We start from the raw sequence: 24386 nt of genomic DNA, 5'->3' as shown, positions 1-24386 counted from the left end.
TACCGTCGAGACCGAGTCGAAAGCGAGGGCCCACTCGAAGACGCCGACGCCGCCGAAGACGAGCCTGACCACCCTTCCACCCACCGCCCGAGCCCACCGACGCCGCCGAAGAACAACCGGCGATCGCTATCGATACATCGACAAGGTATGATTCCCCAAACGATTGTGAACTCTCTCTCTCCCGCGATTAGGGACAGGATGCGTAGCTTCTCTGTAGTAGTTTTTATATTCTAATAAACCATTATCTGTGTTGTCCTGTTATTACGGATATTGCCTTTTCTTATCGACAACCCTAGACACACCCCTCCACTCGACCTGACAATTCATTAACCTATCCCGACGAGTCGGAATATCGCGAAAAATTAGCCATCCTTGACAGTGGGGTGGGTCTTGCCGACCTATTCGCCGACAAAAAGGAGGTACGACTCCGTCCTACCTCCCGGCGTTTCCCACAAAAGTATTAATTTTTCGCATTAGACACGTTTTCGTCTTATAATATTTTTCGAAATAAATTTTCCAGTTTCGAAATTTATTATTGTTTAGACGAGTTTACGTTTTTACGGGTCCGATTTCTACACGTTGAGACGAATCAGAATGACAAATTTGAAATAGGAAATCCCATGTACGGTAGTGACTTTAAGCATTTTATTTCGAAGGAGGTTTTTACGAAAATATTTTCTTGTAAAAGATTGGTTTGCGATCCCCTGTTGCTGGGGCCCCCAGGGAATTCGTTTTTCTGCTTATTGGGTATCGCGCCATCGTGTTCGACAGACATGTTTACACGCGTTATATACTTTATTTGTTTATTTATAAGCATGAATGAAAAAGTTTCGGAAGACAGTTCAAATCTATTCAAAAATTAACAAATATATATGAACTAGCATATGAGCTCGGCGTTGCTTTGGTAAAAAGTGACGATAGCGAAGATTAAGATTATCAAATTATTGCCGATCTTACCCGTTTTTACTGGGTGCAAAAATTAGGTCTCTTTCCGAGACTACTTTTAGACAATTTAGACGGGTCTAAACTTATGTTCGATTTCTCGCAATAACGAAAAAACCGCATCTAAAAGTAGTACAAAGGAAACCGAGTTATTCAAAGTACTACTTATTCCTCTCCCTTTTTCCTTCGAGGAGAATTACGAAAAATCCCTTTTTAGTGCACATTCTCATAACGTACAGTACACTAACTGTGTAACAGTGGCGTGCCGTCCACAGAAGCTGTGGAAGCGCTGCTTTCCTTGAATTTTCTAAACTATAATATAAATACATATCGTGCGATTATTTTCATGTTTTAATGTACTTTGAATTATTTAAAATTAATATTTTATTATAATCGCATTATGTATTTATTACAAATTTCTAAACGTGAAAAACAATAAGATTGCTATTGTATATTCAAATATAAATTCGTATATGCATATTTTCAATGAAAGCCCGGTATTGTCGAATACGAAACAGCTTTCCCCGCGAAAATATTTGAATAGTGTAATGCAACCGAATTATAAAAATTCGCTTTACACAGCACCAACCTCTGGCGAAATGGTTTACCTGGTGAATGCTACACACCAAAATATTGTATAACGCTTTCAATGGTTCCATCCATAAGCCACTTGTAGGTTACCATCTACCAGTGCGTTTGTTCAGCGCGGTTTCTCATCCACAAAGCGAGTTGATACATTGGCAAGAAACACTCAGTCACAGGAAAGATTGTTGTCAGTAGCATTGCTTTCGATAGAAAAGAGCTTTAAAATACTTTTGTAGAATCGACAATCAGCTATTTTTATGATAATGTTATGGTGTACTATATATTAGACCTATGGAATTTTGCGACTTTGAGTATATGTTTAAACTTAGAGGACCGAGACGAGTTCAACGGTACCCTACTTTTGGGCCGGAGGAATAAAATAAGAAAGTTATCATACTTTTTTGGGCGATCGCGCGATGATCGGGAGTCGCGTCGCGCTCTCCGCTAAGCCTATCGCGTGTTTAACAAGCAGTTCGGCAAGTCGCCCATATATACCTTCAAAAAAGGCAGATGTTTATCCACGAGAACACTGATCGTCTACAATTCGAGTTTAGTTCTTTTTGCACACCTTTCGCGCTCGTCGACCTCGGAAGCTACGGCTCCTCAGTCTCGTCATCGCTCTTGGATGACTAGTACTATGAGCCGACAGCACGCTCGCGATAGGGAGTCGCGATGCTTGAACAAAAGGAAAAGAGGAACTGGCGTTTCACTGTTCGTGCTCCCGACGGACTCTCCACGAGAGAGGTGCCGCCTGCAGGCCGCCTATTGTTTAACATCACTAGTTATTGATTCACGGTAGTTCTTGAACAAAATAAAAAAAAGTGGCATTCGACTGTTCGTGCAATTTTTTGTCTTTCAGAGTGCTTTTTTTGTTTTCAGACTTTACCGCGAGATGGCAGCACTAGCAACTGCGGTGCTGTCTGCAGGAAAGCATTAAAAAAGTATGATAACAGTAGGGTATCGTTGAACTCATCTCGGTCCCCTCAGTTCAGATATATACTCAACGTCCCGAAATTCTATAGGTGGTAATCTATAGTATCCCCATTTTATGGAAAAAATTGCCGAATAAAGTTAGTTTATAAGAAATAATATAAACGCATCCATATCAGTAGTAGTCAAATGGGCCACTCTAATCACAAAATTCTCATAGGATAACATGTATGTCCCATTCTAATCACAAAAATTTCAATTCCCATAAGATAACATGTATGTCCTACTCTAATCACAAAAAATTCCCATAGGATAACATGTATGTCCCACTCTAATCACAAAATTTCCCGTAGGATAACATGTATGGGCAGCACTGATCACAAAATTTTCGAGTAAATAATTTTGCTAACCTAAATAATTTTTAGATTCGATATGTCTTACTCTAATCACAAATTTTTTTACTCGAAAATTTTGTGATTAGTGCTGCCCATACATGTTATCCTACGGGAAATTTTGTGATTAGAGTGGGACATACATGTTATCCTATTAGAATTTTGTGATTAGAGTGGGACATACATGTTATCCTATTAGAATTTTGTGATTAGAGTGGGACATACATGTTATCCTATGGGAATTTTTTGTGATTAGAGTGGGACATACATGTTATCATATGAAAATTGAAATTTTTGTAATTAGAATGAGACATACATGTTATCCTATGAGAATTCTGTGATTAGAGTGGTCCATTTGACTACTACTCATAACATCAATTGGAACGGCACGCCGCTGCTATGTATCAGATTTCAACTCTCCACTCTTAACCGTTTAAGCTTTACGCTTTATCATTACTATTGTTCTTATCAACTCGTGTCGGTTATATATATGAGAACGAAGACAATTCTATAAAATTTAAAATACATTTTATTATGCATGAAATACAATATCGGCTACGTTAAATAAAGTATACAAGTATCTTGCATCAAATAAAAGTATACTGATTTTATTTGATGTACTTTGTTAACCGCTTTTGACATACAATGATAAACGATGTTCTAAAACATTTCCTTTTTCTACGTTGTAAATATACTCTATCTATATTTAAATATGGTTAAGATTTATTTGTTATAAAGGTATAACTCGTGCTTCATAAATTATAACCATACTTATATTTATATATATTTCATCAATATTTTAAAAAGTATCCTCAAATCGTACGCTATTTTAAGCGTGCAAACATGTTTATGTTTCTGTCGCGTAGCCCGTCTTACAGGTCCTTGGTTAAAGTAATGCGCTTGGCCTACTTAACAGACAGGTGATGAGAAAGTTAGTGTTTAATACCGGTCTGTGCATAAATTAACGTGGGGTGTCGAGCAATTGCATGCGATGCCCAAAGATTACTATTCAACTTGTTACCTTCTTACACAACACTTTATTCACATTTTTTATTTGATGCTATACACTCACAATTGGAAAATTATCGTCCCCTAAACTTTATTTCTTCGTCACAGCTTTATATAGAGATAGGCCTTCATATTTTTCTGGAATATCTTTAGATATTTGCGTTCCAGAAATCTGGAAATCACTTCTACCGAACCAGGTCTTAATTAAGCCACCCTGTGTTCGAATTTGATAAACATTATATTTCGCATAAAAGTTTTTTCTGTTACATTTTGATAGTCAAATGTTATTCGGTTAAACGGTGGAGCTCTGACGATAAGAAACTTATCAGATATAACGAGCACCTGAAATCTGTTGTAGAATGCGCTTTTGATTGTTGCAAGCGTTTTGTACGACAGGCGTGAAGTAAAACACCTTTGTTGCAAAAAATTACTCATACACAGCATATGCCGCAGTACTTGCTAGTAGCTGGCAGTATTGTAAGTCATACTTATAACGTGCAGTTTGTATACAAAACGATTCTGATTTATCACGAGTATGTCGTTTTTAAACCACTTAACATACGTTTAATAAATTAAGTATATTCCGTCTTAGGCTAATTTACTTGGAATTATCGAGTTAACATTCTCTATTTTTCATTTATATTTTGAACTGTGTAGTCGTGATTTTATACTTTGTTTTACGAGCTACTCGTGTTAGGGTATTAATGACCAGATGGATGAATGAATATTTGCACTGTTGATACTGAAATTATTAAATTAATTAGAATTGGTTTCCAGGCATTATTACATTTTAGTTGCTTCAAAGCTTTCAGCTAAAAGCTGAAATTATAAGCTTAAAAATTTTAATCGCAACTTGTCTCACAGTCGTCGATATTGTACCATTTCTTATAGACAATGACCAAGAATCATATCAACATTCATCAACGCTTTCTTTACCTATAAGTGACAAGTGCAGCGAATGAGAACCTTTACACTGGAAATCGTAGCATGAAACAAAACTATACATGAAGTATTGACACAGTAGGAAAGAGGTTTTTAACTAACTACATCTTACGTCAATTGTGTAGTAATGACTTTATTTATCGAGCATTAAAGAATGTCACGTTTTACATATCGGTGTCGGATCATCGCAGAATGGGAAGAACTGGGCGCTCAAAGCCTCTGATAGTCTAGAGCCTCCGAAACTTAACAAATTCAAAAGCAGATCCATTCTGAAAACCCAAGGCACAGACAACGTCTTCATCTAAACAACGGAGCCCATCTGCCAGGTCACATTTTTAGCGTAAAAGTTAACAAATCCGTAATAAAAATTTTTTAGAAAAGAATTAAAAATTCTGAATAATTCAAATTAATAACTAGCCCACCAGTGGCTAAGCGGTCTTCATACCCCGAACACCGGAAATGCGGTCGTGGATTCGCGCCTCGCTCGGATGGACTGGTTACGTGAAGTTTTCTTGGTTTTCTCCACATCTGTAACTCATAAATAGAGTCCGATTTTCTTTAAAAGACCTCCCAGAAGACATCGCCCAAGTGTTCCGTTGCCATAACTAAACAAACATATTAAAAATTCGTGAATTACTTTTTAATAACTGTTCTGTTTAATAATATTTTTGTGGTTCGTAAATTAAAAACAAAAGACGAGAAAAATCTATTTTTAGATGTGTTTTAATATTTTAACTGAATGTAATTATGTGTATATAATTTACTGAATAAATATTAAATATATAGGACACGCAAAAATCATTCACTACATAATGTTTTTTTAAGTGTAGTACAATTTCATATTTAGTGAAGAGTTTGATATTAAACTGAAAAGTATATTTTCTTGTGTGTGGGGTTTTTGCAGTGACAGGAAGGAGTGACTCTTCTGCAGAAAGATTGACGAAGTGAAGGCACGGTACTTTGAAAGAACAACTACTACATTTTTATATGGTTTGAAAACGGGAATTGTGACTGGAAGTGCTCAAAATATATAGATAATGTCGGGTGGTATGGAATGGCACAATTTCGTTGATCAAACAGAAATTAATTGTAAATACAATCTCTTGAAAAATTTAAGATATCCCATTTTTTACTAATATTAACTCTATGAAACCGTACCATTTGCAACCGAATATCAATAGGAATCTGCCAACGAATCAAATATCCGTAAATACACACTCCACGCAGGCAAGTGCTACGTTCCATTAGTAGTAGTAATGGCGTAATTAATGGCGCGTCTATTTCGCACTATAACATTGTCGCAGTAACTCGGTGAATATAATATATAGTTTTTAAAATTATATCTTTATTTTGTAAGAATTATATTTAGATAATTATTCTATTAACTTTTTTTCCAATAGATGGCGATACGTGTAACTCACAAAATGCAAGGTTTATAGACTTTGGACTTGGACACGATACCGTGATGCGTCGCGACAGTCATCATATTGGCTCCTTTCAGGTTGTGTGCACGATGTTTCTAGAGCGAATTTAGTTACTTGTTTGTTTTTATTTCAATTAGTTGAATTTTTTGTTATCTATTGTCTAACAATAGTTTGGTATTCAGTTCCAAGTTGTAACAATTCGTCAGCCAAAGGTGTAGAATTATTCCGATTTTCCACTGACAGATTCTGGAAAGTGACAATTTAACTGTTAATATAAGTAATGGTTTATTAATGATTACATGCAAATGGACCAAATTTATTCAGATTAAATTAAATTAAATTTTCATCGTAAAAAATTGAAAAAATTATTCCTTAAAGATTTCTCCCATGGTGACATTTATTATTTGCATACAATTCACACAATAACCTCTCACTTAAGCATGTATCAACAAGACTAGATAGTTTTTCTCATAGTAGACTAAATAATCCTGAATTTAATTTCTTTTATAAAACTAATTATCTGCACTGCATCATCCAAATTGTTCTTTAATTAATGTTTTTGGTATTCTCTTCGCTGCTAACTGATGACGACGAAGACAACATTGAAATGTTCAATATGTAATGCTATTTCAATAATTCGTGATATGGTTTCATTTTGTCGGCATAATAAATATTTTGCGCCATCAGTGCAAATGTGTGAACATAAGTCCCAGCTTAGTTCTGTTCTTGCACTTATGAATTAATAAGTCTAAAAACTTCTTCTCTAGTAGTTCTTCCTCCGAGTGGTTTACAAAAAAGCATATCTTCTTAGATGGCAGAATTAGATACGTAACGAACCAATACAATGAAAATAACTAAACTAGCAACATCTGTAGATTCATCTAATTGAAACGTGAAACGTTGCAAAAAAGATTTTAAACGACACAAACGTTCATGTTCACAGTATAGTGTCATTTCTTTTATTCGCCTTGCCACTATAGTATCAAAAGGTGATATTCTATTAATGTCTTTAATAAAATTATCTTCTAGTTTGCAGGAAATTACATCTATAAGACAAAGTTTTATTAATTTTTCGCCCTCTCTAGCGATTCGATAACTACTGATAATTCGAAAAGATATCTCAAGAGATGCTTCATTATCAGAAAACATGTAAATACATGTTTTCTGATAATGATAATAGAAAACGCTTTCTTTCTTTTCTGCTTATTAGATCTTCATGTTTACGTTGAAAGTACTTAATAGTTTTATTACGTAGATATGGATGATTCAATACCGAATGTCTCTTTTGTTTGGCTGGATTTAAACTCCTGTTACTAACAACTTTTTCATGAGCCATTCGATTCATCTTAATTTCCTGTCCAAGTAAACCCAAAAGCTGAATAGTTTCCATCATATTTCCGCTTTTTCGTACTGCCTTTTGATGATTTACATATATTCGCATCAGGTAAATGTTCTTCTGTTTCAGAAGATAAATTGGAAGCCCTTTTGTCATTTCTTGTCGTGGCTGTGGCTGTATTTCTTTTCAATTATCCAGTTTTTACCCAGAAATCCATCTGTAATGGGTTTATTAAAATTATATAAATTTTATGATTAAAGCACTAGAATTACAAAAGGCTCACCTCGAATACTTTTATGACAAGTATAGGTTACAGGAAAAATAATTAACACGGCCTTGCAGAATAAATAACAGCCAAATTATAAAAGTACAATTTACACACACTTTAATTACGGTAAGCAGGTTGAAATGTCTACTATTCACGGCTAGCACAAATACTCGAATTCATATGTAACCGGTTGTCGAATGAACACGCACATCGATGATAGTTTGAACTCGAGCAGTATTATGCTCCCCCACACCCCCCATTCGCACTACTAGTCATGCATCGATCTTGCAGCCAGTGCATAGCCACGGACACTGCAGGCTCGTTCGGTCAATTCAGAATGCCTTATTTTTTATTTTTATTTTTTTGGTGAATATTTCATGTATGATTATGAAACACTTTATAACTTTTTGTGAAACCCAGGGTTCTGTTGAACACAGTTTGTATAACACTGGAATACAGTATTTCATCAATAATTCCCTTGCCCATGGTCGAGAATGTATGATTACATATTTGAATCATATTCCCGATTATAATTTGTGGAATTTTTTCGATTTCTGAAACGGTCAAGAGTATCGTTTGCATTTTCTTGGGGTGTTGATAATCAAGACAAACATTGGCTTTTGTTACAATAGAGAAAATAAAATAAATTCTCTAAGATCCTGTTTCTAGTAGTAGATTTACTCAATGGTATCTCTCTCGCCAATTTAAATATATGAAAAGTCTGTTTTGATCAAAGAAACTGTCAAGTTAGAAAGTTGCAACGACAGACAAGTCATCGGCTATTGTATGTTTGACAACATTAAAAATTAAATACATTTTTAAAATAAATAATATTTATTTAAACAACAGGAATTTCAATAATAGTTAAGTAAATACCCTTTTAACACAGTTACTTTGAAAGTTTAATTACGAATAAAGGGAAGTAATGTAGGGAGATTTGAGATACGAAACATGTTTCCTAAGAACCACGAAAACAATTAATGAACTTATCGATAATTGCTCAAGTTGAGAACATATACAGTTTCACAATTGGCGACCTTTCGTACACCAACAACACAATGAAAAGGTCTAACAGTTCTTATCTCCCTAACATGTCTGTCAGGAAGACACTTTAAGACCGACGAGTAGTAGTAGTCTAGCTGTGGCACTTTCTTCGGCTATCGAAGAACAAGCTTAGCGAGACGGATCAAAGTCTGTGATCCAGAACTTGAATTTCCTGCTTCAACGTGGACCTTATATAGTTGTCGACATCTGTCGGCCGACCAATCAGCGACTCTGCTAGTCATAGCCCTATTTCACACCCGTCAGATCGCGTGATTTTGCCGCCAACAGACTCCATCTAGAAACGCATGGGCTACCCATTCAAGATTTAACCGAGTGTTGCTCAACGATCTTTCCACGGGCGGCGTTCGTTACCAGTTCAAATTGACTAATCATGTTTCTTACATGATATCACCATAACAGCAAACGAGTCGACATTCGATCGAACACTGTTCGAACCACTACGTTAGTCGATCTTTAGTTTTTGTAGGTGTCGATCAAGTCGCAATCAGCCTTTTACAAGCAGAAGAACGGACAAAAGACATTTAATCAAGAGTTATTTATTAATTACAGATCAATTTTATAAAATTATTACAGGTAAATCTTATATAATAAAATAAAATATACCCGAACGTGCGCCGAAAGCCTAAAAGCCTACATTTCTTACCTATACCGCAAGTGTATCGAATCACTACTACTGATATTATAGAAGCAACAGAGAAGGGTTAACAAGAGCTACCTCATTACAACTGTAATGGTAAGAATAAGCTTGCAGACAAAAAAGTCCAATCTATTTATCAAGCTTTTTCAGTATGTTGATAACAAGGTAGCCAAATGTCATTTCCATCAGAATCTAACAGGTCTAATCAAAAATGGAAAGAAAACAGACAATCACCGAGACTGAAAATGACCAAACGAAAACACTCATTAATTTGTTGTGTTTTCAAACTGTTTATGAAAATCCTAATACTACGTTCGCACACAATCCACGACTCACTTCGATCTCGATTTACCTACAGTCTGGATTGTGACTGTCGCTAGTCGAACGTCGTGCTGTTCGCACAGGCAGTCCGCTTGAGAACAACCCGGCTATTACACGAGATGATAAAACTAACATAACTACGCGGTAAGTCACGAACACCAACAAATAAAACGGAAGTTTTAGTTAGAAATAAATACAGTACTTTTTCTTGCCATTTATCTAATAATAGACAGATGTCATCGTCTCTCCAAATACAGTATCTTTTTTATTTCTCTGTCAACAGTCCGACACGTGTTCCACCGCAATCTTGTATTTTCCGCGCGCGTGGGATTGTGGGATCTGTCTTATCACTGGATCTAGTTTCAAGAACTCTCGAGTCAATAGCGATTGAACCGCGTTTCAGTCGAGATTGAAACGGTCGAGAGAGGTCGCACCAAGGCATAGTCGCCGACCTCGGTCACAATCTGCATTGAAATGCTCGGTGCGAACGGGAGTATTGTACTTGTTTTTATGTGTATTTGTTTATGCACAATAACTTAAAAATAAGTTTTTAGAATTGCAAGATCATTACTAGTTAACGTTTGAAATATTTTGTAAAGAATTGCACAAGTCTGCACTTTATTTTTTTACTTTTATTATATTAATCAACTAAACTGAAAAATAGTGATGTGTTGGATTATTTGATGAATATAATTTCACGTGCCAAAATGTTATTAGTAATATTTGAGAAAAACTTTGAAATTTTATTTCGTAATTTCTTAATTTCTGTGACTTGACTTCTGAACATTTTTCACTAAAATCTTCAATTATATTAAGAAGAATTGCCAGGTTTCACTTAAAGTAAATCCATTATTTAAATTATGTTTAATATCTCTTGAAGTTTTTATAATTTTTAAATGTTCGTGTAAGTTTATTTTAATAATACCTGAAGAATATTTATTGAAATCTCGAAAGACCGGATTGAACACAGTTGTCAGCGACGGCAGAATTTTTATAATTATATTTTATTGCCCAAAACCGTAATACAAATAATTTGAACAATCAGACAAGAATCAGCTTTAAAACGTTTCCAAAGCAATATACTTATCGAAAATACATCGCAATAGCTTTTACAGTTAAGAAATACAGATCAATTTGTATATAATACATGACATCACAATAAAATTGTTTTTATTAAGTAACAAAACAATATAAAAATACTGACAACTACAAAAAATAACGGTATTAATTGTATCCGAAAATTAAAAACATTAAAATTCTAACATATGCGATAACATGTGTAGAAATCCATTAACTATTATTGCTGATCTACATTTAATTCAATTAATTTCATCATTACGCCTCTGGCATTTGTTTTTTCTCGCAAACACGAGCAGGTAAATAACAAAGAAAGAACGACTGGGGTAAAAAACAAAGCGTGAAAGGCGGTTTCCATTGTAATTAAACAAACAACTTTCAGAAATGTAAGTAATGCGTACGCTTCTTTATATAAGAAAAGTATTCCCAAAATAGTACATAGAGTTCCTTGAATTATGGGAAACCCAACATGATACAACGAATCTTTCATCTTCTCTTTTGAAGTTTTGCAGGTTGACGTCACAAAGGCGTACGCCATATGAGCCGGGTAATTAACGCAAAATCCGACGCACAGAATCAAATTACTCAAAGATATTATATCTAAGTTCACTCCCCACACGCTCATGAAACCCAATGTTTCTATCGTGGTAGAAACAACACAAACTGCCACGACAAGAGAACACAAGATATTGGGTATCGCACTGAAAAATACAATCGCGATCAATAACCCAGTGATCCAAAACAGTTGTTTAGCTATACCATCGATAATTATGCCCTGTTCTATGATATTTGCCAATACATTATGAATAAGAACCGGGAAAGGTGCTTCATCTGCTATTTTAGAAAACTCCTTCATAGTCGCAATCTCAATTTTTCTGTTAGATATTCTTTTCGTGATAACAAAGAATCGGCTGCAAGTAATTTCCGAGCCATTTGGACTGAATACCAAATCGTTTGATAATTGCTCGGCTGCTTTAAATCGCAGGAAAACTTCTCGAAGTCCTTCAACGAAATCGTTTTTATTCGACATGTTGTAGACTCTTAAGGAATATTTAGCAATTGGATTTTTTTGAAATTTTTTGTAATATTTCAGCCAAGAAACAGTCAAACGTGAATCGGCGAAGTGAGGATGCGACTCAAATCTTCTGAGGAGATCTTCTACCGATTGCTGAATCTTTTCATCCGAATAATCGAGTGTCTCGTTAATGATAACGTGAATAGGAAATGAATATTCAGTGAAGTATTTGTAATACACCCAAGCATTTTCGTATATTTTTGAACCAGTGGGATACATATTTTGAAAGTCCAATCCTTGCTGTAGAAAATACACTCCGTAACTTCCAAATGCTAAGTTGATTAACATGTTACGTTTAAATTCAATATAAAAATTTGTTTAATAGAAAAATTTTCAATTTGAAATCTCTTATCTGTAATTACGCAATATGTATACATTTATTTTTTTTAAATGAATCTTGCATGTGTACACAATGGACGTCACTTGAATGTTTTTAGCAGTGGCGTGCCATCATTGGAAGCGGTAGAAGCGCCGCTTCCATCTTTCAATGACCTTTTCTTGTAGTTTCTAAAATATAAATTTTCATATTTTAACGTACTTTGAATTAATTAAAATTAATAATTTATTATAACTGCATTATGTATCTTATTACAAATTTCTATACTACGTGTGAAAAAACGATAAGATTGCTATTGTATATTCGAACGTGAATTGAATAGTGTAAGGCAGCCAGAGGGCATTGGCGCATGCGCTTTACGGAGCACCAACCTCACCCGGTTTAGTTGGTGGATGCTACACACGTGTAACACTTCCAACGACTCTATCCCTTAGCCACAGGGTAGGGAGCTATCTGACTAAGTGGATTGTTTAAGATTTAAAAAGTAAAGAGTATTCCATGTTTTGTTTGCAAAGTTATACTTAATTATAATTTTCTTTTAATTATACTGTAATTATATTGACAGATTTTCAGACATAAAAACTTTAGAATTTTTATCACTTTTAGATGTTAATAATTTTATTATGAAAAACAATTTTCCAAGCGTGTTTTAATTCTACAAATTAAGTAAATTTTATGGGAAATTTTTTGATTTATCTAAATTACGTAGTGAATCACAATATTTATATCCGTGACCGGACTATAGGCCTATTGACAAGTAACTCTTAGACATAAAAAGTATTATAATTTATGACGATCCGAACAAAGACGTACTAAAAGAATTATATGATGTAATATCATTAATATTTACGGTACCATTTACCGGTGGGTCTGCTGAGCGCAGTTTCTCGACCACGAAGCAAATTCATACATTGGTCGGAGGGAAAATTGTCACTAGCGTCGCTTTCGATAGAAAAAGAGCTTTTAAATACGCCGATGAAGTCGACGACCAGCGACTTTTATGATAAAGTAATTAACGACTTTGCGGAAAAAATCGCCGAATAGAGTTAGTTTATAAAAAATTTAAAAAAAAACAAGTTTTTCTATCATTGTTTGTATCGTATCAATTTGTATTATGTATGTATTATTTGTATTTTAGAACTAAAATACATAAATTGTTTATTTTTGTCATTTCCAGTATTTGTTTAAAACTTTTATGGAAATGTGATGTACCGGACAGGTCTGACCCGTAACAAAAGACGCGAAAAAAATGTTTAAAAAAACATAGCTAAAAGTCGTTTGTAGTCGGACACCCATTGTTTCTATCAAACTGCCAGGCAGAAACCATAAATCGCGGAAGAAAGTCGTCCTATGATCGGTGGAAGATCGAATTCGTCTTCGATTTTGACTTTTCTCCCACTACATGTAAGAGTCTCGTTACGTTTAGTAACCAGGGACCAACCACTCTGGAAGCGTGATTGAGGGAGAATGACCAATCAAAATGGACGAAAGAAAGAACGGAGATTAATATAATCCCTGACAATCGAGGACACCCGGCACTCGGTTAACGTTCCGAATAACCAAAATGCCGTGTGTCAACGCGCAAAAAAAGGAAAAAACAGTTTCTCGTCTATTGTGCCAACCAGTATCCCGTGCCACTTCGGACTTAGACCGTGTCCCCGACGCCAACAGAGGAAGTTTCCCCGTGCCCTACAGACTCGTCAACGCCACTGTTCCGGGGCCACCTTCGATCGACTATCGAAGAACCACATCGACGCCCAGGATGTCCGAACGGCTGATTGTCCTAAAGCAAACTATTTTGTACATAGTATATGTTTATTTTATGTTTCTTTTTTGTCTGTTTTTGTCAGGTACGTCTCTTCCGCCATCACGCACGTACGAATGGACCCTAGGCCATCACTGACGCGCAATTAACCGATTGCCCCTGGAAGTCGGCTTCTTACAGAAACACAGCTTCCGTATCATCAAATGTCACGGCACGCCACTGGTTTTTAGGATGTTTACTATTAAAATATAAGCCTGTTGCAGGTAGATGTATTGAGTGCATACTCCCTGCAGAATTCAGCCCGATCATTCGCTGGTCTCTAAATTTCACGTAATATTGAGTGTGAAGCGTAACTTATATAGTATTTTAAAAAATAACAATTATATTTTGTGATACCGTATGTAAAGTGCGTTCCAAAAAGTTAAACTTAAAACAAATACGCTATAATTTATTCAATATGTCACTATGTAAATATAAGAACAATTTAAAGTTTAACGCAAAAATTTGAAAATTTTTGTCCCAAAAATATATTTCTTGAATATTTATACTGTATTTGTTTAACTAAAGCAAACCTAATTGAAATTCATTAAGATTATTTATAAGAAAAAATCTCAAGTAACTTTAATTAGTAAAAGAACAAAATAAATGCAAAATAAAGAATTCGTCTAAACAGATTTTGAAAAGCTCTTCGTTGCAAAGGATGTCATTCAAAAAAATTGAAGAGCACTTAAATGCATGTGTAATATAGAGCATTAACATTTGCTAGTGTTATTACTTGTTAAATTTTCGGAAAACAAATATTGGTTGCGGAACACGGAATTATACGATAAAATAATAAAAACATTTAAAGTTACCATACGACTTGAACGTAAATGGATGAAGGCCTTTTTCTTCTCGGTACCCGCTTAACGCCATACATCCGGCAAAGAACGTTATTTGAAATACATAAGTGAAAAATATGCAGGTTGCGGAGTAAGTGCAAAAGATCTTCACAACAACAATTGATGTAGTCATTCCGATGTAATACGAAAACAAATTGGTGATTGACGTTAAGGTAATTGAAACCCCGGCTGCAGCAAACGTGTCTGCCATTCGCTTTTCTACGGGCTCTTCGGGATCGGTAATTCTCCAATTCGCAATCAGCACGAAACTGTCGTCCACTTCGGTAACTAAAAGATAATAAAGCACTCTTATCATGCATTTGTTTATTATAATACAATATTTAAATTTTAAAAAACGATCGTACCTAGCCCTAAGAACGGTATACAAATATTACAGTAAGTGTTTTCCACTCCGCAATATCCCATTAGTCCAAAGGAAGTAACGATTGCCATGCCCGCAGACAAAACACTGGCTATTCCCATCCAAGGTTTGCTTCTTATCAAATTGTAACTCATGAGTGTCGACATCGAGAAAATACAGATAAACGATACTAAGGCTCCTATCATATATTTTAAATTGTACAGAAATAGTTTAGTATCTTCTTCTATAGACCAAAGCGGATCTATTAATGACTTGAAAGTTTGAAAGTTATAATTTTCTATTCGTCGGTATACTTCGGTTATCCAATTATCAATAAATGGAGCCTTTTCTTCATCAGTTCTGTTAACTACGTAGAACATTCGGACGGCGTTAACACTTTTGACGTAATCATTTCCGTCGGTTGTAACGCCTCCCAGATTCAAGACATACGAGCGATAAGAATAGGTCAAGTTGTCCATGTCTACGGGATATTTAAACTTTCTCTTTCCATTTAACACGTTTTCCGCATCGGACATTATTTCGAAAAATGCATTTTCGTAGCATTTGTTACGCACTTTAACGCAAATATCAGCGTATCCAATTGTTCGATTGAACATTTGGATAATGCAGTTTTTAACTATTAAATCAGCTACTTTTAATTCTTGAAGAATTTTTTTTTCTAACATATTTCCTCCGTTTTTTCTTACAAAGAATAATATAATTCTATTTTTAGTTTCAGAAAATCTAATTTCATCAAAAACTGATGCGGATTTCCACGTTTTTTCAATAAATCGTTGCGTAGAAGATTTCCCGCTATCGGTTTTTAAACTGTTAATTACATTTCTCTTGTAATTAAGTAGAAAGATTCCAGTTATTGAAGCAATTGAATAATAATCACAGGAATGATTATAAAAATATACGGATGTTTCCCAATCGCCGTTCCTAAACGTTTAAAAATTGTTGATAATTTTCTTCTCACAATGTCTGGTTCCATTATGCAATGATCTGTAATTAGAAATTTCATTTGTAATGCATTTAAGAAGAGTCAACATACCATGAGTTTGAGTGTAAAATTTTTCATCGAACTGGAATTTTAAAAGACAACTATACGAACATATCTACATAAAAAGAAAACAAAAGAATTAATAATAGCATGAGAAGAAAAATCCACCAATTATGGAACAGTATTATCAACAGGGGAAGTAACAAGTGGAGAGATTCATAAAGCAAATGAAATTAGTGATAAGGATTTCTTAATAATACAGTAAAACCTCGCTTAACGAGCACCTCCCACAACGAGTATTTTGCATAACGAGGAAAACAATTTGTAGAAAATTGCTTCGCTTAACGAGCGATATTTCGCATAACGAGTGATGAGGAGAGGGGAAGACCCGAATTGTGCACATGCTCTACCAGTCTGTGTTTAGCACTCGTTCCGCTAGCATCTTAGCGTCGCTCGCGATCTCATATTTTTCCAAACTTGTGTTCACACATATTACTTATAAACATCAACAACCATAGTCCTTTATATAATAAACACGCCAAACGATATGCCAAATTCTTGGGTCATTAAATTTAATGACGGATTCCAAATTAAATTTTAGAAATGTCTGAATTGAAAATTAATTATTTATAATTATTAAATTTAACACGAGATGGAAACATAACTGCCTACCTCTACTCAAATTTATTAATTTCAAATATTTAATTATAGCCTTTACATAACCCAAGAATTTGGCATATCGTTTGGAGTGTTTATGAAACATATTAGCTGTGATTTAGTCTTTTGTTTCTGCAAATCTAATTTTCATTCTAGGATGGTTCATTCTGCGCTAGAAGAAAAGATGATGATTCATGCTTCTTAACAGTGAATATCGTTTAATTTTTTTTCGAATAAACGTTATACATAAAACATTTGAGCATTATTTCGCATTATCGTTAAGCGAGGTTCCACTGTAATCGATAATTGTACAAGGAAGAATAAACGAAGGATATGTAAGTTCGAAAAATGTTTTAATCAGTAAATTTTTAATACTTAAATTTTTAAATTTATGTTTATTATATACAGGTTTATTGTTTTGAATATAATTAGAATTCTCCTGCTGATTTATTTAAATCTCTATGTAATTAACCACCAAAAATCTGTAAGTCATTTTAATTGTATTAAATCGAGAAAAAAGTAATTATTCTGAGATTAGTATGCAGTCCCTGTTGCTGAGCTCCCCAGGGATTTGGTTTTTCTGCTTATTGGGTATCGCGCCATCGTGTTCGACAGACATGTTTACACGCGTTATATACTTTATTTGTTTATTTATAAGCATGAATGAAAAAGTTTCGGAAGACAGTTCAAATCTATTCAAAAATTAACAAATATATATGAACTAGCATATGAGCTCGGCGTTGCTTTGGTAAAAAGTGACGATTCGCTTGTGCCAACGATAGATCTGACACCTAGCGGTATTAGCGCGAACTACATAATGGCGGCTGCTATGGGTATAAAGTAGTTTGTTAGAATAGAAAGTGTTCACCCTATCTAATATAGGCCATCGTCAGGTTTAATATTATAAATGTTCCAAAATGGAACGTACCGTTTTCGAATATTTTACATATTTAAAATTCAAAAAAATAATTTAACTTTAAAATAAATTGAAAGAAGTGTGTATATTAAATAAATAAATAAACAAATAAAACATAGAAAACAAAGCTAAGTAGAAAGAAATGATTTAAGGGTTTTTAAATGCCATTCTTTTTTCTATTATATATTTCCACGCTGTTGGAAGCGCATTAGCATCCATAGCATTTAGGCAACGGTTTTTCATTTTACTTTTATAAATTTCCACCTTTTCCATCTCCAACGCAATGGATGGAGAGTGCACCGTTTAAATGACTTTAGCCTCTTCCCATTTTACAATCGTTCCTTCAGTCTGTGCTATAATTGATAATATTGTGTTGTGTCGTTTGTCAACATTGTATCAAATGCTCTTTTTTTTTTTTTTTTTATAAAAATCGAGAATGATCTATAAAAGAGCACCTAATATCTGTAGCTTGCTACGGAACGATAAAGACAGCGTGAAAAAGGAAGGTAAAGCTAGGGTATATAAAATTCCATTTGAAAATCAACAGTTAGGAATCGAAAAAGATTATGTGCGTGTGACTAGAAGAAACCTGGCGGTACGTCTGCGAGAACATACATACAATTTTCACAAAGGACACAACACTATTAGCAATTATGGCACAGACTGAAGGAGCGATTGTAAAATGGGAAGAGGCTAAAGTCATTTAAACGGTGCACTCTCTATCCATTGCGTTGGAAATGGAAAAGGTGGAAATTTATAAAAGTAAAATGAAAAACCGTTGCCTAAATGCTATGGATGCTAATGCGCTTCCAACAGCGTGGAAATATATAATAGAAAAAAGAATGGCATTTAAAAACCCTTAAATCATTTCTTTCCACTTAGCTTTGTTTTCTATGTTTTATTTGTTTATTTATTTATTTAATATACACACTTCTTTCATTTTATTTTAAAGTTAAATTATTTTTTGAATTTTAAATATGTAAAATATTCGAAAACGGTACGTTCCATTTTGGAACATTTATAATATTAAACCTGACGATGGCCTATATTAGATAGAGTGAAAACATTTGTATAGAAGAATTTTAAGCTCAGCAAAATTAGCTGTGGTGAAACTGAAGTAAATTGTTTGCTGAGAAAGAGCTGGATAGGTGTGAAGTTACCAGTTTTAGTATTTTCTCTCCGTCTGTAAGACATCTTTTTCGATCAGCCACATATTCTAAAATGTCACAAAGTGTAATCATTGTAACATAAACAACTACGAAATCAACTAGGATTAATGTCGGATACAAATGCGAATAAAACGTTTTAACTACAGAGAGAAAAGTTATTAAAAAGACAACACACAAGTAACTCTCGTACGTTGTCAAGCACGTTATACCCTTTGTGGCAGCCATTTTGGTCGACCTCATACGCCACCTATATTTACTGGCACAAGCGAATAGCGAAGATTAAGATTATCAAATTATTGCCGATCTTACCCGTTTTAACTGGGTGCAAGAATTAGGTCTCTTTCCGAGACTACTTTTAGACAATTTAGACGGGTCTAAACTTATGTTCGATTTCTCGCAATAACGAAAAGAACCGTATGTAAAAATAGTATAATGGAAGTCGAGTTATTCAAAGTACTACTTATTCCTCTCCCTTTTTCCTTCGAGGGAATTACGAAAAATCTCTTCTTAGTGTACATTCTCATAACGTACACTAACTGTGTACTAGTGGCGTGCCGTCCACGGAAGCTGTGGAAGCGCCGCTTCCCTTGAATTTTCTAAACTATAAATACGTATCGTGCGATTATTTTCACGTTTTAACGTACTTTGAATTACTTAAAGGTAATATTTCATTATAATAGCATTATGTATTTATTACAATTTTCTAAACATTTGAAAAACAATAAGGTTGTTATCGTATATTCGAATATAAATTCGTATATGCATATTTTCAATGAAAGCCCGGTATTGTCGAATACGGGACAGCTTTTTCGGCGAAAATATTTGAATAGTGTAATGCAACCAGATTATAAGAATTCGCTTTACACAGCACCAACCTCTGGCGAAATGGTTTACCTGGTGGATGCTACACACCGAAATATCGTATAACGCTTCCAACGGTTCCATCCATAAGCCACTGGTTGGTTACCGTCTACCAGTGCGTTTGTTCAGCGCGGTTTCTCATCCACAAAGCGAATTGAAGCATTGGCAAGAAACACTCGGTCGGAGGAAAGATTGTCGTCAGTGGCATTACTTTCGATAGGAAAGAGTTTTAAAATACTTTGATGGAATCGACGATCAGCGATTTTTATGATAAAGTAATTAACGATTTTGTGGAAAAAATTGCCGAGTAGAGTTAGTTATAAGAAATAATAAAAACGCTTCCCTATCATCAAATGGCACGGAACGCCGCTGCTATGTATCAGATTTCAACTTTCCACTCGTAACCGTTTAAGCTTTACGCTTTATCATTACTATTCTTCTTATCAACTCGTGTCGGTTATATTTATGAGAACAAAGACGACAATTCTATAAAATTTAAAATACATTTTATTACGCATTAAATGCAACATAAGCTACGTTAAATAAAGTATACAAGTACCTTGCATCAAATAAAAGTATACTGATTTTATTTGATGTACTTTGTTAACCGCTTTTGACATACAATGATAAACGATGTTCTGAAACATTTTCATTAGTTCTACGTTGTATAGATAGGTTGTACAGAAAAAAGTTAGATTATTATGGCAGAAAAAATAATATGTTATGTATCACAAATTAATAGTATGAAAAAATTATTATGTAAAAATGTTCCTTGCAACCAGTGTTGTAATTAAGATTTTGGACGCCTATGACCAAGAATAAAAATAGCGCGCCTTTTAAATTTTTGTTATTAAATAAAAATAATAATGGTGGTTTACTTCTGAAATACATGTTCGTAGAAATTACAGATAATAAATAGTATATAAATATAATTGTAGAAGTTTTTTGTGTTATTATTTTCGAATACATATTATTCCAAAACCTTCTCGTTGGCGCCTTTATTAAATCGACGCCTTTGGCGGGAGCCACATTGGCCATTCCGTACTTACGGCTCTGCTTGCAACAATCACAAACCTTATTATATATTTTAAAATGCAAAAATAGACATAAAAACTTATGGTGCCGATTGTACAATGCGACAGATCAAGAAATGTTGCGCAGTCGGTCAATAATAGTAAGGATACCATTATGCCTGATTAGTGACTATGCTGCGGACTTTTCGTGGTGGGGTGTGTTACCGTTATTATTATTATCTCTCAACAATATTCCCCCGTATTGTTTGAAAAAAAGTATTTTTTATTAGCGGGGTTAAGAGAAAAGAGCTTTTTCTACCTATCTGTATATTAAAAATAAGAATCGCAATAAGCTGAAGGCAGTTCCAGATTTGAGATTGTACCTCGCGTCAGTCGAACCTGACAAAAAAAAATTATGCGAGAAGAAACGAGGACAAGGCTCACATTGAACTCCTTTAATACGAAATTAAATACTTTCGAGTTAGTCTATTTGTGCAATTTTATTTTTATTATAATTTTTATATTTGTTATTATATTTGTATTGTAAATTTATTGATTTTTAAATGTATGAACATTCTTTTTATCAACATTATAAATTAGCTTTTTTTTTTTTTAATTTAAAGTTACAACATGTAAAATTAACAGTTATTGTTACCCCAGGTATACAAAATGGCGGCTCGTCTGTGATTCCAGCAAGGAAACAGTGGAGACGCACGTTCTAACCTAACCTAACCTATTCTAATAAATTACCATAATTATTAGCAAACAAATTATTAGAATAGAAGTAATTTATTAGAATAGGTTAGGTTATTATGCGTCTCCACTGTTTCCTTGCTGGAATCAGAGACCAGCCGCCATTTTGTATACCTAGGGTAACATTAACCAAATTAACAATACGGTTACTCACTAAATTTATTAAATGAGGGCTACAATCTAGCGAAATGACATGTCACGGGGTACACTAATGAAAAAAAATTGGAAACTGCTGTCCTAAACGAATAAATTTGTTTCGTTTTGTGTTTGTAAATAAAACATGTCTATTGATGGTTATTTTATCCTGCCGTTTTTGGCAAACTACTTCCACTTACCCCAATCATACACCACTGAACTCCTAGATGGAAGTCACAAAACTTCATTTTTTTTTTTTTTTGTACGGTTCTTCATTCCAAATTAATGGAAAATGGAAAACGTTTATCAAAATCGGTCCAGGAAATTTTGAGAACGATCTCAATTCTATAAGCCAAGTGGTAGACGTTCTAGACACCGACGAACATTTATTTATTCACTCATTATATATTTATTAACGTAAATTAACAACTTACATAGTCTGGCACCGCAATGCACAACCAGGCACAAAATACAAGAAAGAATAAGACGAGATTTCATTTATAAGCAGTGAAATCAAAAGTCAATAGCTACATGATAATACAAGGTAAACAAAAAATGCGAAATATTAGCAGAAGAAGTAAAATAAGATATCTGCTGTACAATATATACAACTAAAGGAAAATGGTTACATAAAAGGCAACAGTAAGTATAAATGCATAACAGTGCGTCCCTATAATAATAAATTACAAACAAAAACAAATAAAACCTACGAACAACGTACCCTAAAATCGCGGAATTTCAGCAATGTCGCTTGGCTGCGCGCGTTCGAGCTACGTTACTGTAGCTAAAAACGAAGTCTCACCCCCAAATTTTTTCTATCAGTTCTGGATTCCTTATAACAGTTAATGAACAATATGGAAGTTACATCAAAATCAATCGATCGAATTTGGATAACCAACGAAATTCCGCATCCACATGAAACAGGTTTCGCTAAATCTCTGCCCGAAGTGTTTCAATAAAGACGAAATATTGTATTCAATCTTTCATACGACGCAGCAAACTGATCATTAGTCAATACATTTTAAAGACCCATTGACATAATCCTGACACGTCCAAATATTCCTATTGCTAAGCCGACAGAAACGTATTAAACAATTGCAAAATAATAATTAAAAAATTCACTTATGTTATAAAACAACACTAACAAATCGACTAAAAATGGAATTCGTGCCTTTTCGGCAAGCGATCGATGTTTAGCGCTTACTAAGTTCAACATTGCACAGAAAAATGAAATTCAATTTCAGATAAACTATTGTATTATCATCTGAAAATTTCGCATAGAGTAATAAATGATTGAATAAGAGAAAGTCTGCAACGTTAGCAAAAAGGTAATAAATGAAGTTTGACTTACATTCCGAATCTTCGAAGTGGAAGTTCTATGGTGTTCTACACGCGAAAGTTGTTCGGCGGTTATGACGTAACGCAGATCTTCCCAACGATAAGACAACTGTCTGCTATTTTCCTCCAAGCTAAAATTAAAATTTAATTAAAGTTTTTACCTTAACTTAAATTTTATTGGCAAAGAAACGAGAATCGTTTTTTTCATTCTTTCTGCCCTGTAAAAACTAAAAGAACCTCTTTTAGTAAGCCCATTATGGGTTCGGCTACACCCACAATGGGGTGGCCGAATGGTGATGGATGGGATCGACATATCTGGTCGGTCCAACCCCGAAAAATTTCTGTAGATTTTTCGACCCGTCCAGATAGATCCCAATTCCCCCAGAGCGGTAGGTTCCACTTCGTCCACTCGACCATCGGGCCTCACAAAATTAATTATAACTTAAACGCGAGGTTTTAAAAATTATTTTACAAAAGCTATTATATAAGGTTCTATAATTTGTAGAAGAGAAATCACTATGCTACTTTACATTTAATACAGGAATGTAGGTATTTTATAGTTCTCAGCGTTACGTAATTACGAATTTTACTGTTTAACATTAATGTATATGTGTAATCGAGAGAAGTTGATAATAAAAATCAGCGTAGAGCCCAAACGGTTAGGAGTTGAAAGTTGAAATTTGGTACACAGTTAGGTTACGTCACGAAAACCACACTAAGAACGGATTTTTCGAAATTCTTCCCCACGGAGGAGAGAGACAGGATTAAGGCTTAACACTTCCATCAACGATGGAAGTGTTAAGAGAAAGCGATGTGCAAGACGCAGATGCAGGTTTTTTTCGTTTTTGCCAAAAATCGAACATATTTTTTGAGCCATTTAAAAATTCTCTAGTTAGTCTGAAAACTGGGTGGACCCAATTCTTGCATTTTGTGAAAACGGGTAAGGTTGACTATAACGTAATAATCTTAATATTCGCTATCGTTACTTTTGCCCGAGCAACGCCGGGCCTACCTGCTAGTATTTTTTATATTTGCGTTCGTGCAAAAATTAATTTATCATTTCTGCGTCCTTCTAGAAGTATTTGTGACGTTTTCAAACCGGCCAAGTGAATATGCACATTTGGTTATCTTTGAAGGAAATACTGCCAAGAAATAAAATATATTTCTTTACCTTCATAGTGGATTAAAAAGTTGT

General features: G+C 34.4%; 1 protein-coding gene across 1 annotated transcript in view; it reads right to left on the bottom strand.

Moving 5' to 3' along the window:
• LOC136975848 (patched domain-containing protein 3-like) overlaps positions 1-16144 on the bottom strand; it is a 34906-nt gene extending 18762 nt beyond the window's left edge. Inside the window, exons 1-2 of the mRNA XM_067270991.1 lie at positions 15351-16144; positions 14959-15273 (exon numbers count right to left, since the gene is read on the bottom strand). Coding sequence (XP_067127092.1) covers positions 14959-15273; positions 15351-16032 — 997 coding nt within the window. The 5' untranslated portion in view covers positions 16033-16144. The remainder of the gene's footprint in view (positions 1-14958; positions 15274-15350) is intronic.
• Positions 16145-24386: the final 8242 nt, after the last annotated feature.

The sequence above is a fragment of the Centruroides vittatus genome, unplaced genomic scaffold (genome assembly GCF_030686945.1).
Source record: "Centruroides vittatus isolate TY-2023 unplaced genomic scaffold, ASM3068694v2 contig_390, whole genome shotgun sequence".
In the NCBI taxonomy this organism is placed as follows: Eukaryota; Metazoa; Arthropoda; class Arachnida; order Scorpiones; family Buthidae; genus Centruroides; species Centruroides vittatus.
Note: the sequence above shows the minus strand (reverse complement) of the source record. Positions and strands in the feature narration are given on the sequence as shown.